The following is a 15,661-nucleotide window of genomic DNA, read 5'->3' as shown; positions in this document are numbered from 1 at the left end:
TGGAAAATTGAGGTTGGGTCTTATGCTACTCCTGAAAGGAGCAAAGAGTTGTTCAGGGTTCCTGAGCCAATAACAAGAGGGTGAAGAACTCAACTCAGAACTGGCATATGGGCAGTTACTGCAAAGTACCTTCACAGTCGCAAACCATTTCTTCACCATTCAGGTGATGAGAAGATAGCACTGGGTATTGCTTAGACATTTCTCATGGACCTCCTAGAATAGAAGATCAACTAATATTCATTGCTCTAAGCTAGACATAATAATAATAATAATAATAATAATAATAATAATAATAATAATTAATAAAGACTCTGGCACAAGCCAGTCAAGGTGGTCCCAGTGGGGATCGACACACAAAATTACCATCTGCCAGCTGCAGAAGGCTACCTTACCGGGATCTGCATGCATTATTCGCCGACACATCACACAGTCCTAGACACTTGGGAAGTGCCCGAGATGTGATCCAATTCAACAGCCAGCAGAGTGTCTGCTGTGGACTCTTGTGTTTCAAATAATAATAATAATAATAATAATAATAATAATAATACTTTATTTGTAGACCGCCATATCTCCCTGAAAGGACTTGGGGCTGTTTCTAACATATATGGCAAACATTTAATACCAATGAGGAAAAGACTTATAAACAAATTACATCAAAACAGAACACATCAAACAATAAAAGCAACCAAATTATTTCTAGATTGTTTTGATAATACCCATAGGAAAATGAATTTCTGATCACATTTCTGATAACTTTCTCATGGCAGAGTTCGCTTCTAAAGTTAAAGAAAATTTTCACTAGTTTTAGGAAAAAAATAACACTTGCTCTTTTAATTTCTAAGTTCTCTTAACTGATGTTGTTACTAATTCATCTTTTTACAGGATTGGTTGAAGGGGTAGTGCCTCCATCTGAAATAAGGCTGCCAAGTACAACACATCCTCATTGGTTAGAACCTACTATTTATTTCTCAGAAGAAGAAAGTCTCAGCAGAGCTCCTTCAGATGGTGTGGGAGTGGACTGCATAAGCATGTTGTCTGTTGCAGTTAAAATACAGTCAAATAAATCAGAGAGCAATACAAAGGTTTGTATTTATAAAATGCTGTGATTGATTTTCTTACAAACTTGGTGCACATATATTTCTCTTTATCTTCAAAAGTTTTTTTCAGTCTTGTTTCATTTGCCAGCCTATGTGGCAAAACTCTGTCAGAAGCCAAACTCAAATGGATCTGATTAATTTGTTTTCCCTAAAGTTGCCTGGAGTTGAAAGGCTACACTCCTTTCTAACATTCCCAGGAAAGGTTGAGACTGAACAGTAATATTTGTTTACATTTTTTTTAAAAAAAAGAATCCATTCTTAAAAGAGTACTATCAGGACTGCTTACAAGCTGAATAATGTAAACAAATGGAATCCAATAAATACAGTGATTACAAATAAAACAAGTAGCCCTCAAATGAGGGAAAGGAGAGCCAAAAAGATCTGCGAGTTTTTTATGTTTCTGTAAAGGACTGCATAGAAGAGGTCTGATAAATCTCCAGAGGAAGATCATTCCAGAGACATGAGACCACCAAAAATGCTGTTTGCCTTATATTCATCAGCTCAACCACCCTTAATCTCCGAAAACATCTGATTGAACACACTTGATTTTACAGGAGTTTTTAGTTGCTGTTGGGCTTAGAGGAGCCACCCTGCAACACAGAGTACTTCCTTCCGGTTTAAGCTGGCATGAGCAGGTATGTTAATTGACTACATATTTTTCTAAGTATTTTCTGTGATAGTAAACTCAGATGTTGAGAATGGACATGATTGGAGACAAAATGGCTGTATTGAATAAAAAGAAAGAGGAATCCTGAGGCTTGTGGAAATAAATCAGCTAATTATTCACCCAACTCCAGTAAAATGATGAGCATTGGGGAGGGGGGTGGGCTGGTGACAATGAGCTGGAGCTTTATCAGTTGTAAATAAAGAGTAGAAAATTGTATAGTGACTTAAACTGTAATGCTCTGCTTGGCAGAGACTTTGGGCAGGACTGCTTTTTTATGAGAATAGATGTATTGTAAGACAACTCCACTAGATTAGCAAGGGCAGCTTATATGTAGTCATACAACAACAACAACAGGTCAGCAATCTAGAGAAGCTGTTACGTGTCCAACAAAGAGTTTGATCCAGAAATAGATGAGCAAGATCACGCCTTAAAGTTATCTACCTCATTCTCTTTTGAACTGATCTTATGATATGTGTGAATTACTTTATGTTGATGTCACTTTTCTTGATTAGAATACAGCAGGTCTATTTTTATACTTCTGTAATTGTAGATTTTGTATTTTTTGAACATTTCTGATGAGCCTATCTTGGGATATAATCCTCCAGCCTCTGTTACGACGTTTCACGTCCATCTCTGGAGTTGTGCTCTAAATTATAGGTAAGTTGAAAATGGGAGGTATACAAATCAAACTCCTAAATGACAATTATTTTCTTAAACTTTTGATTTCCATTTCAGCATGTTAAAGTTTATTCATGTCTACTTGTCATTCTGAAACAGAATTACGTTGAAACTGATATTTTTTGTATTTGGGTTTTTTTTGGCAGGCCTTTGTTTTTGCCAACTAGATCACTTCTTACTGTTGAAACGTTTAGCATCTCAAGTAGCGTGGCACCGGATAAGTCATCTTCTACTCTCAGGTAAAATTCTAAGAAATTAGCAAAATGCTTAATATTTTTTATATCGCTTGTGAAGGAGAGGAGATGATGATGATGATGATGATGGTGGTGGTGGTGGTGGTGGTGGTGGTGGTGGTGTTTTTATATATTCCCTTTCCCCAAAGTATAGGGCATAAAGTAGTCTATAAACTAAAATAAATATAGTTAAAACATTAAAATATCAACTTTTAAATTGATTAAACTGTCTTTAACATTACAAATATTTTTAAGTTCTGTCAGTGAAAGATTTATAGCTGGTACTATTAAAACAGTACAGCATCCTCTTAAATGTCTTGTCCTGTGAAAGAACTGTGAGGAGAAGCCATTTTAGCCACTCTAGAAAGCATGTTTGTGAGCCTAGGAATAGCCACCAAAAAGGCCCTATCTGACATCATCACTGTTTGCCTGTGAAAAATGTTATAAAACAAAGGTGGATTCTAACGTTTAATGATATTACATCAGATTTGCTCATATATATCTGCTGCTCATATATATTAATCTGCTACTGAGCACAATTCAAAGTGCTGACTTTAGCTTATAAAGTCCTCAACGGTTTTGGCCCAGCTTCCCTGTCCGAATATCTCCCTCTCTATGAACCATCTCAGAGATTAAGATGGTTCGAGGGAGCCCTGCTCTCAGTCCCACCTCCTTCGCAAGTGTGATTAGTGGGGACGAAAGACAGGACCTTCTTAGTGGTGGCCCCTCATCTATGGAACTCCATCCCTAACAAAATTAGATCAGTGCCCTCCCTCTTGGCCTTCAGAAAAAAAGTAAAAACTTGGCTATGGGACCAAGTCTTTGGGCATTAAGCAATACAAGGAATGAACAGAATTATGTGCAGTAGATATTGATATGGCCCTGGACTAGGATTGTTGGATTATGTGATTTTAGTGTTTATATTAATATGTTTTTAATTCCATGTTTTAATGTTTAAATGTCATTACGTTTTTGTGATTTAATTGATAGTTGTATATTATTATTGTTTTATGTTAGGTTTTTATGTATGTGAGGTATTGAATTTTGCCATATATATGTTGGTAACCGTTTTGAATCCCCCCCCCTCCCCCGGAGTGAGAAAAGCGGTATACAACTGAAGCAAATAAATAAAAAAGTTTCATTGGATGTATGTAATCATTTCAACAACACTTTTCCAAGATTCATAGGCCCACAGTTTTGATTTGTATTTAACTACCTTTCTCTGGGACAGTACTGGGGGCAGGGGGCACAGTATAGTAGGCTGTCCTTGTGCAGTTCAGAATGCTTGTAGGGCCCCATAAAGATGTATTCAGCTTGATCCAGACTTTATGAAAGTCTGTATCTTCTGATACTATCCTGCTGGATCTGTGTTCCCACCTTCACTAGGAGATCCCCTTCAATATGTCCCAACACTTTTTACAGTAAAAAGGTTTGGAGGCTGTATTAGCCCCCATGAAACTTTGAAGGGCTGTAATCCCACTGTGAAAAGTACTCGCTTTTTTACCTCCAAATCCTTCTAGGAGTGTGTGAAAGGCATGTAGTCACATCCCCCCCCCCTCCCCGGTTATTTTGGAAATCACATAAAAATCACCTCCTATTTCCTTCAGGGGAGTGCGGGTGGTGGGATACATAATGAAAGTGCCCTTCCATTCTCAACAGAGTATATGAAGATATTAAGAAGTATTTTTAACCTGTCCATAGAGGCCACGAAAATGTCCCTGGGCTTTATAAGCTCATTTGATGGGGACACAGGAGAGGACCTTCTCAGTGTCTGCTCCCAGGCTTTGGAATTCTTTCCCCAGTAAAGCTATGACAGCCTCCTTTTTTGTTCTTACGTCCATTGAGGAATAATTTTCCAACTGTACCAGTTGTAACAAAATGAGAAATACCTGTAAACCATATTTTTAGCAAGTGAAATCCTGACACCTCCACTTTAGAGCAGTGGTTCTCAACCTTTGTTCCCCCTGGTATTTTGAACTTCAACTCTCAGAAGTCCTAGCGAGCTTACCACCTGTTAGGAATTGTGGCAGTTGAAGTCCAAAACACCTGGAAGACCAAAGGTTGCGAACCACTGTTTGCAACTACCTACATTGACAGATCAACATTACATAATGTGATTCAGACAAGGATAATCAGATTTCTAGTCTACCCCCAGATGGATTAGTGGCATGTTTTACTTGTGTCATAACACAACTCTTTTGAACATCTTTTAATAGAATAATCTTGGATGAGGCTGCCTTACATCTGTCTGACAAATGTAATGCTGTTACAATGAACCTTCAAAAAGGTAAGTATGCTTTCAGTTGTTGAAAAACTACAGAATACAAATAATCTGTGAAAATTTTGAAAAGTGTCAACACATTTTTAAGCATATACAGTTGCATAATTAATTAGACATGGATGGAAAATAAATGCCTTTTCAGTCCTGAGGGTAATGGATAGAAATGTCTTTATTGGTAAGTGTCCATAAAGTTAGCCACAAAAGTACTAACCATGTGAAAAACATTGGGTTATCATTCTACAACTGTATTGGGAATTAGTATTGTTTTAGTCACATAGCTATCACTGTAGTTATTCACTTATTTATTTTCTCATTTCATTTCTATATCACCTCAACTATCATGTGTATGGGTATATGCACAACTCAAGTTAAACTCCTTGTATCAGATGAGATGAACTATATTCTACAATATTATGTGTCATAATGCATTTCATAATCTTTTGGGTGCCACGAGTCAATTGGAAGTATAACAGAATTAGATAGTAGTTGAATAATAATAATAATAATAATAATAATAATAACTTTATAGACCGCTCTAACTCTCCGAAGGGTCTCAGGTGGTTTCCAACGAGTATGGCAAACATTGAATGCCATGCAAACAATTTACGTCAAGACAAAGCACATTAGACATTATAGAACAACCTAACCTGTTGACGCAGCAGGTTAAACTGCTGAATGAAAGGTTGGTGATTCAAATCTGGGAAGCCGGGTGAGCTCCCGCTGTTAGGCCCAGCTTCTGCCACCCCAGCAGTTCGAAAACATGCAAATGTGAGTAAATCGATAGGTACCCCTTCTGCGAGAAGGTAACAGCACTTCATGCAGTCAGGCCAGCCACATGGCCTTGGATACCGGCTCTTTGGCTTAGAAATGGAGATGATCACACCACCCATGACTAAACTTAATGTCAAGGGAAACCTTTACCTTACTTTAACTTTAACTTAATGAACAAATAGCAAAAAATAAAGACATCATAAAATACAAAAACCCTGATAAAAATACACTAAAAAGAAAAATATATCCTTTATTCAAAATACTTGGAATGGGAAATGTTTTGGATTTCAGATTTGACTGGATTTTGAAATAACCTGTATTTGCATATGATATAATAACAACAATAATAATAATAATAATAATAATAATAATAATATATTTAGTACCCACCTCTTATTGTGGCTTGAGGCGGGGTACAACATGATTAAAACAACGAGGTAAAAAAACAACACTCTTAAAATGCATATAATAAATATACACTGATAAAATACAGATTAAAATTCATCCTGCAGATCAAAATTCACAAGTTAAAATTGACTGGATAGACCTGCCAAGAGAGGTAGGTTTTCAGTTGTGTTTTAAATTCCGACAGCTGATTTAGCTGTGATATGTTACAGGTGAGACTCAAGTCTGAACACAAGATCCATTTACGTTTCCTATACATCTTAGAGCTTGAACTGTCTAAAATCAAAGGTGTCACAGTTTCAGCCACCCATGTAAACCGTTTTGGATTTTGGATTTCAGAATTCTGGATAAGGAATTTTCAACCTGTATTTTGGTTGTGTTTTCACATGCAATACTCAACAGATTTTTAAAAAGTTGGAAACGAAAGCTTCAGTCTCAACACTAAAACTGTTTCACATCATGTAGGTTCTTGACGTCTGTGTAGGAGGCGGTGGGAGAAATTGCTTTAAAACAGAAACTATTTCATGGCTGAGTAACATGTTAACAAATAAACTAAACTGCAGTCAGAAGTATTGCATGTGAAATCAGTGGGTAGAAGTCTATTTCCATAGTTGAGATTTTATGTTTATCTTTTCCCTTCTGAAGCAATCCAGAAATCTATTCTGGGGGCTCTATTGTCCCTCTTGATCAGAATTTGGGATTGGCAGAGGCAGAGGAATGTATTCCTTCCTGGTGACACTGATTAAAGCTGTTCCATTCACAGAAAAAAAAGAACCAGATGGCACCCATTAACTTGCTTTTAAAAGATTAGTTCTTGAGCAATTTAATAAATATTTAATGTTGTTTCCTTCAGATTTTGTTCGAGTAATGGACATGGGACTCCTGGAACTTACCATAAAGGCAGTGAAACCTGGAACTGATGGAGAAAGGGTAATGATTTAAATGAAAGTGATATATAAAAATTACATTGTGCTTGGCTAAGTTTATGTTATAAAACCCCCAAAAATGGGCCCTTTGCTTTTGAACGTCCAGGGGTTTCCACTGAATTTCATGGAATTAATTACCAAATTAATGGGTGAATCATAAGGGGTGTAACTTAATTTTGGTTGTTTTGGAATTGACTTGAACTCTTCAGCAAAGGCTGTTTGTGATATTGTTGTTGTTCATTCGTTCAGTTGTCTCCAACTCTTCATGACCTCATGGACCAGCCCATGCCAGAGCTCCCTGTCAGCCGTCACCACCCCCAGCTCCTGTGGGACTGCATATTGAACATTTTGTCTGTTGTAGAAAGAGGAGTCCACTACCTCTTACGCTGCTACCCAAACCCCCTCAAGATTCGTCTTCTTCCTGTTCCTTTGCCACGTAGTAACCAGTAGACAATGTTAAAAAAAGTGCCTGGCTATGTGCCTGTAAGCAATAGTTCCCAACTTTTGGGTCTCCAGGTGTTTTGGACTTCAGTTCCCACAGTTCCTAACAACTGGTATGCTGTCTGGGATTTCTGGGAGTTGAAGTCCAAAACACTGGGGGGCCCAAAGGTTGGGAACCACTGCAAGAATGACAAATACATATTTTTGGATTTCATGACAGTCATCCTGAGACCCCGGAGGATAATGTTGTTATGTGTCTCATTATAGCTACATAGCCAGTGACTTCTTTGGTGCCCTCCACTTTCTACTAGCCAGTACATAGCTTGGGTGGGGGCTACAGGAAAATGTGATTTTTGTAGGATGGGAGAGCATATTATCATATTTGGAGCAAACAAACAGAGAATGGTGGAGTGTTTCAACAGAAACCAAGTCACAAGAACAAACCCTTTTGGAACGTTCCACATTTATATGAGAGAGTAGAGATGTATTGTTGTTTCACCAGGGTTGAACTTTGCAGTATGTTTCATGTTGTAGGGTTTCAACCACATTTGATCGTTATAAAATAAATAAATACATTTCCCCAAATGACATGCTAGCCTTTTTATCATGCATGTCTTCACTTTAAATTTCTGTCCATTTTTTTGTTGTTGTATAGAGTAAGCCACGCTTTGAACTGCATTGTTCCAGTGATGTTATCCATATTCGAACATGCTCCGATTCTTGTGCAGCATTAATGAATCTTATCCAGTATATCGCCAGTTATGGTGATTTGAATCCACCTGCTAAGGTCGAATCTTCTCCTGGAGTGATTAAACAAAATGCAAAGGTACGAAATGGTATCTTTCCCAATGCTGCTTTGCAACCATCTCCACTTTTCTGTGGATTCGTTTCATTTATGAGAACTGTTAGATTATACAAAGGTTTGTTGTCGAAGAATTTTATGACTGAAATCACTGGGTTGCTGTGAGTTTTCTGGGCTTTATAGCCATGTTCCAGAAACATTCTCTCCTGACATTTCGCCTGCATCTATGGCAGGCATCCTCAGAGGTTGTGAGGTCTGTTGAAAACTAGGCAAGAGGTGTTTTATATATCTGTGGACTATACAGAGGTTTTTTTGGGAGGGGAACATAGCCCAGTGTTGCATGCCTTTACTAATCTTTATTTATTTATTTATTTGCTATACTTGTATACCGCCGTTTCTCAGCCTAGCCGGCGACTCAACGCGGTTTACAACAACTTATAACAAACAACAGTACAGTTTAAAAGCATAAAAACACGATCCACAATACATATATCAATAAAACAATTTACTTAAAGGAAAGGAAATAATTGACTTTGTTTTATTGTTGTAGCCTGTTCTCTAGTTCTTTTCTCAAAATGTGTGCCTGTTTGAATACATATTTAATAATGGACTACTTCTATTTGCTGTCAATTTATGCTTCACTTGAACGTTTAACACTTAAATTACTATTACAAAACCTTTATAATCTCAGCCTGATATCCCTTTTTTTTGCCATGCATAGACTAGACCATTTCAGATGTTTCTCCCCTGACAGAAAAAGCACAGGGATTCAACAACATAAAACTATTTTGTGTTTTAGGCAGATACTTCCAGTCGGCCACCTTCCCAAGGGCCTGTTCTTGCAGAAGCTGACCAACAGATTTTACGGGATTTGATGAGCGATGCTATGGAAGAAATTGAAACCCAACATCTTACCTCCCCCACTAAACCACAAGCTAATGGTAGAGCTTTCCACATGTATATTGTTTGTAAACAACTGCCATTTAAGAGCAATAATTTATATAAGTTGTCTTTTAAAAGCATGTACATGCAAAACTTTTGAGTGAAACTAGTTAGGCCTCAAAGGCTTTAGCAAACAGACATGCTTTCACCTGGTGCTGGAATGGCAGTAATGTGGACATCACATTGGGTCTCCCAGGGGAGAATGTTCCCTTCTAGCAGACCTCAGTTCTCATTTCTCTCACTTGTTAGAGAAAGCGGAACCTTTTACTAAGTAACTCTACCAAGTCATTAGAATTGGGAAAAGCCTATTCATCTCAACTGTAATTTGTTGAAGCAAGCCAGACATATTCCTCTGGACACTTTCAGTTTGATTTTTTAAAAGACATTTTTGACAGGCTGTGCAATACCTCTAAGAACCTAGGAGGCTGAAATTGGCCCTCAGAGCCAGCAGAGTTGCTTCCTCATAGTGTAGTATTTGTACAAAATTTGTACTCTACTGTTGTTAATCTAAGACAGAAGTGGAAACCCCCAGTCTGCTCATGGACAACTGTGATTTACCATATATACTCACGTATGCCATTCTCATGTATAAGTCAAGGGCAGGTTAGGAACCATAATTCTGCAGGAAGGGGAAAGCATCAATGCCACCACAAGGAACCAGTCACTTCTGGCTGTTATTTCCATTTTCCCACCCAGAGAAGGCCAGAATAGTTCCAAAGCAGAAAGGGTAACATTTCTATTATGTTCTCTTGGGGTAGACTAAATCTTTTCGTTCACCAATCTACTCAGAAAACAGGATGGTTCTGTCTTTTTTTTTTTTTTTTTTTGACAAGAGTTAAAGTACAGTGTTCAAACTGACCCATGGATATGTTGACTCAGTTTTTTGGGTTAATTTTTTGACTAAAATTCCTAGACATACACATGAGTATATAGGGTATTATTATGTGCAAATGCAGCCAATACCTATTCATGTTTTAAATTTCTTAAAATATTTCTGACTTGTATCTCTTCTCTCAGGAACTTTGGATGAAAAGACTCAAACTCCAGCACCGTCTTGCTCAGATCTTTTCCTCTTTCCTGATGAAAGTGGGAACTTGTCCCAGGACTCAAGCCCCACATATACATCGTTCACTCCAAATATGATTAGTGAAGCAATAGGAGATGTACCATCTGAAAATGATGACTTCTGTATTCTTTTTGCACCAAAAGCTGTTGTCTCTGTAAGAAACATTTAATGTTACTAAGATAGTTTGAAAGTATAATGCAGAAAAAAATATTCAGTCATCCTTTGCATATCATTCTAAATTATTTTGCCTGTTTTTGCTATGCAGTATGATACAGAGAAATAGATTTTTTTTCTAGTTTGTGTAAAATGTAACTGCTTCTTGGTTACATGGTATCAGTGTTGTTTTAAGAAACAGAAAATCAGCACGGTGTATTTTAAAAATCCTTGAGCAAGACAAACAGTATCAGTGAACACAAGATCTTTATTCATATATTTGGAACCATATGAAAAGTCTAAAATATTGGATAGCCCAAATGCTTCAGATGTGCTGGTCTCCAGCTTCTTTTGGTATTTTGGAGGTGCATTTTTATTTTGGTTTTCATTTGCTGTGCAGTTGAACATAACATATATCATTATTTCTTTGCACATTAAGATGTGTACAAGTACATATTTCTCTCCATTTAAGAATGTTTCTTTTTAATCAGCTAGGAATTGATATTTCTACCTTACTTCCCTCAGTTCCTGTTTAACATAAGTAAAATTGGTTGTTTTCGACAAATGCTTGTGCCATTTTATAATAAAAAGCTTCAAGAGGCCATTAAATAGTCCTTTCTATACCACATGAGATGATTTAAACTCAGACAACTGGATTCTCCCTATATTTCCCTTTATTTGCCAATGGTCCCCACACCCACTGAAAATGTGCTTGAAGTTTCCCAACACTGTATTTTGGGGAAAGTATGTTGGAAGTGAAATCACTTCTTCCTGGTTCAGATTATAGAAACTGTTCTGAAATCTGAAAAATATAATTGGATCTCACCACTGTAAATCCAATTCTAATTTTGTCTCTTTAAAGGTTAAGGGGACTCTTATTCAATATCCTGTGTACACTTAATATCTTGTGACCTTTTAGGATAAGGAAGAAGAGCCAGTAGTGAAAAAATTGGTTGCTGAAGCAATCCTGGTAAAAGACAACCATTTCAGCCTGCCTTTAAGAAGAACAGACACAAACAAAGGGCTGTTGCGCTTTCCTGTGCCGTTGATTCGCTATGTTGTGAAAGAAATATCACTCATTTGGCACCTTTATGGGGGAAAAGACTTTGGGATTGTACCACCTACATCTCCAGCTAAAAGCTACATGTAAGTCTTCCAGGTATCAGTTCATTACCTTTTTGAAAAGTAGCATCAATTTTGATCCTAAGGCACAAAGTGGGGGGGGGGGGGGGGGCTCCATCTTTTTAAAAATCAGTTCATTTGTACAGATTCAATCTCAATCACTTCCAACATCAATTGCATTTAAGAAAGTACAGAGTGGTTGCTTGCAGAATAAACTCAATTCTGATTGTCATTTCAGATTGGGATTCCTTTAAAACCTGGGGCCAGTTTTACTCATATGCAAGTATAGCAAAGATAGGCACCATACCTAACAAATCTATTCTGCAAGTTGTAAAATGTTCTTAATAATCATACAGTGTTTACCCATCATGTTGTTGCCTCCATACCTTTATACAGTTGCTTAGTCACTAGCAAGAGGAAAGGTTGCTCCAGGAAACAGTATCAGCAAGTTCAATATCCTTTTCTTTTGCATGGAGATTGAAAATATGAAGTTGTGGAAAAGGACAGAAAATTTCAATTTGTGTCTGTAAAGTTTTTTCTGTGAGCCAAACACTAATATTAGCAAAAAAAAAAAAAAAAGTCATAATCTATCTTTTACTTCAGTAGTCCTCAGAGTTCACCTTCGCACACACCAACAAGACATGGACGTAGCACAACCTGTGCAGGAAGAGGAAGGAACCCAGATTTCTTGATGGAAATACAGTTAAGCAAGGTGAGAGCATAAATGATGTAGTTACCATTGCAGTTTATTTCTTCTGATTGTATATTTTCCAGTTGTTATTGGAGGTGTCACCCCATCTTCCTATTTACCTCCCAAACCTTCTTGTATATCTGATGCCCGTTCTGAATTTCCCCCAAATTCTCATGTTAGATTTTAGTCAGTGTTCTTCTAATTGTCCTGCTACATAATTGTGGACATTAAAAGCCCTGTAGATTCAAATCATTATGGGGTGGCAGGATATACATATTCTAATAATTCTCTGTCTCTGGTTTTATAAGGTGAAATTCCAGCATGAGATATATCCATCAAGTGAAACAGAGGGAGAGATGAGCATCTTGGAACAACCAGTGTCCCGTCAAGTGTTTGTGGTTCAAGATCTTGAGATCAGAGATCGTTTGGCTACATCACAAATGAACAAATTTCTTTATCTCTACTGTAGTAAAGAGATGCCCAGAAAAGCACATTCTAATATGGTAATGCTTTAAAAATATATATTATTATTGTAAACACAAGTAATACAAATCTTGATAGCCATTCCACAAGGCTAAATAGAACAGATAGTGATAGTCCACTTAGATTTTCACTCAGTATAATCTGTTCTGTTTTCTTAACCTTACCAATCTCAATTACACACTTCTCTGCCACTTGTGTCCAGAAGTTTTTTTCCCCCTCCCTCCCCCTTCGCCCCCCACCCGCCAGGAACAGTTGTATGGTGAATGCTATAAATGTGTGAATGAAGAGCAATTAGAATATGTGTATAGGTAAAGGTAAGAAAAAAGGTAAAGTTTTCTCTTTGACATTAAGTCTAGTCGTGTCTGATTCGGGGAAGTGGTGCTCATCTCCATTTCTAAGCTGAAGAGCTAGCGTTATCTACAAGGTTATGTGGCCAGCATGACTGCTTGGAGCGCCTTTACCTTCCCGCAGAAGCAGTACCTATAGATCTACTCACATTAGCATGTTTTCGAATTGCTAAGTTGGCAGAAGCTGGGCCTAAACAGCATTTCCCGGATTCGAACCACCGACTTTTCAGTCAGCAAGTTCATCAGCTCAGCAGTTTAACCCACTGCACCACCAGGGAGCTCCTGTTTTATTGTGTATTTGTTTAGTGTCTCAGACATTTGACTGCAAGTTATGTAGGAATAAGCTGATGATGGAATGTGTCTAAGCATGAATGCTTGAACCCAAGGCAGGTTCCTGATTACAAGACAGTTGTGAGGACATGCAGCTGAGTTCACTAACAAGCCCTTTCTTAGATCACACTGAACATACAAAGAATTGTGAGGTAGTTAGGAACACTTGTGTGCACAACATATGTGTTCAACACATATTTCGCTTCCAGTTCCTAACTCCGCTTGCAAATTGCCAGTTCAGGGCTTAAATGTTCTGTCAAGTTGTGTCTGCCCTCCACTAGGAATTGAAAGGCAATCTATGTACAACTGGTCACTATACCTTGTATTGTGTTTACAACTTTACTGAAAGGTATGCATCAGAGAATTGTCCAAGAACACAGTATTGAACCAAAATATCTTGGTGTGCAGGAATGGTACTAGACAACCTAAGATTGTCTTTGTCATTTTCAGATTACCCTAACAGTGAATGCACTTGACTAAATTGATCATGTTTAGGATCACAATATTCTTAATGATTGGAAACTTTGGAAAATATTAGAACTACTTTTTCTATTACTTGCAGTGGAAGTAACTACAGTCCTAATAGTGCAAATAGTTCGCTATACTAGGTGTGGAACATACAATAATTATAGCCTTAATATCTGGGTAGATTTAAATTCTCATTGAGGCATTTATGTAGTGCTGATTTTGAGCCCATATCCACACAGGTTAGAAAGTTATCTGTAACATATGTAAAATTATGTCTGTATTGAAATATCTCCATATCCATAATGTATATTGGGGGAAGATGTTGTAAATATTACTCGCAATCTATGTGTGCTTACCCACACATGTGTATGTAACAGTTTCTTTACGAATTTTCACCCTCATTGAGCTTTTCTTTTTTTGCTTTCTTGGGATTCAGTTGACAGTGAAAGCATTGCACGTTCGTCCAGAGTCAGGCAGGTCACCACAAGAATGTTGCTTACGCGTGTCATTAATGCCACTTCGCCTCAATATTGACCAGGTAGGTTTTCTAAGAAGTGACTTATAGAAAACACAAAATAAGTATAAAATTGGTGCGACACAATTGTCTATTAATTATTGCTTGAAAAGCAAATCATTTAATCCTTGCTTAATTATCTTTTCTGATAAATGATTATCTATTTTATTGTCAAAGGCTTTCATGGCTGGAATCACTGGGTTGTTGTAGGTAGTGACCTCACTAGCTCTGAGGATGCTTGCCATAGATGCAGGTGAAACGTTGAGAATGCTTCTAGAACATGGCCATATAGTCCGAAAAAACCTACAACAACCCGATTATCCATTTTGTTGACTTAATTTATGTATTAAATGTATTGTTTTATTAATACTTGCTTTTATTGTATTGGTAAGGTTACTGGCATGGGGAACAAAAATTATTTCCGAACCATAAGTAAAATTTTTAACAAAATTCCTTTCAACCAAAAAAACCCCCAAAGGTGTGGGTGAGGCCCCTTCCACACAGATGTATAAAATCCCACATTATCTGTTTTAAACTGGGTTATATGGCAGTGTGGACTCAGATAACTCAGTTTAAAGCAGATAATGTGGATTATCTGCCTTGATATTCAGGGTTATATGTCTGTCTGGGAGGGCCCATAATTCCAATTGTTGTTTTTTTGGCCTCTGCCTTTTTTGAGATGTCACAATTAACTGCTGATAATCATTAAAGAAATAGTTATCATCGCAGGCAGGTTATGTGTGAAGGGAATGTCTTCCACAGCTGTAAACACTGTTCATTTTTTTGCTGTTTGTATAGAGATGATTTACACCACTTTTCATAAACTGCAACAAAGGAACCCCCCAGGCAACAACAGCCAGGCTTTGAAGTGGCAAGGCCATTAAATGCTAATCAAGGTGGCCAATTGCAACATTCACACTTGTCTGAGGCAAACAAGAGTTCTTTCTCCCATCCTGGACATTTCACTGATATATAAACCCTACTTGCCTAATTTCCAACAGACCTCACAACCTCTGAGGATGCCTGCCATAGATGTGGGTGAAACATCGGGAGAGAATGCTTCTGGAACATGGCCATACAGCCCAAAAAACTCACAGCAACCCAGTGATTCCAGCCATGAAAGCCTTCAACAACACATTATTTATATTAATGGCAACAAAGCAAATTTCTTTTTTATGCTTATACAGAAACACAAAAAGTAATTGTATCAAATGATGATGGAAAAGACTTTCTATTTCAAACTA

The 15,661-nt window shown here is 37.5% G+C and overlaps 1 protein-coding gene across 2 annotated transcripts in view; it reads left to right on the top strand.

The window, feature by feature from the left end:
* The window catches only part of ATG2B (autophagy related 2B), a 63,622-nt gene that overhangs the window by 35,039 nt on the left and 12,922 nt on the right, over window positions 1–15,661 (top strand). For both annotated transcript variants that reach the window (XM_060755952.2, XM_060755944.2), the window contains exons 22-34: window positions 883–1,082; window positions 1,652–1,732; window positions 2,315–2,421; window positions 2,589–2,681; window positions 4,892–4,962; window positions 6,986–7,062; window positions 8,155–8,325; window positions 9,101–9,242; window positions 10,261–10,463; window positions 11,382–11,608; window positions 12,188–12,296; window positions 12,584–12,778; window positions 14,340–14,441. In XM_060755952.2, the coding sequence (XP_060611935.2) occupies window positions 883–1,082; window positions 1,652–1,732; window positions 2,315–2,421; window positions 2,589–2,681; window positions 4,892–4,962; window positions 6,986–7,062; window positions 8,155–8,325; window positions 9,101–9,242; window positions 10,261–10,463; window positions 11,382–11,608; window positions 12,188–12,296; window positions 12,584–12,778; window positions 14,340–14,441 (1,778 nt within the window). The remainder of the gene's footprint in view (window positions 1–882; window positions 1,083–1,651; window positions 1,733–2,314; window positions 2,422–2,588; window positions 2,682–4,891; window positions 4,963–6,985; window positions 7,063–8,154; window positions 8,326–9,100; window positions 9,243–10,260; window positions 10,464–11,381; window positions 11,609–12,187; window positions 12,297–12,583; window positions 12,779–14,339; window positions 14,442–15,661) is intronic.

This window comes from Anolis sagrei, chromosome 1, assembly GCF_037176765.1.
Source record: "Anolis sagrei isolate rAnoSag1 chromosome 1, rAnoSag1.mat, whole genome shotgun sequence".
NCBI classification, from domain to species: domain Eukaryota; kingdom Metazoa; phylum Chordata; class Lepidosauria; order Squamata; family Dactyloidae; genus Anolis; species Anolis sagrei.
The sequence above is the reverse complement of the archived record's forward strand: the minus strand, read 5'-3'. Positions and strand labels throughout refer to the sequence as shown.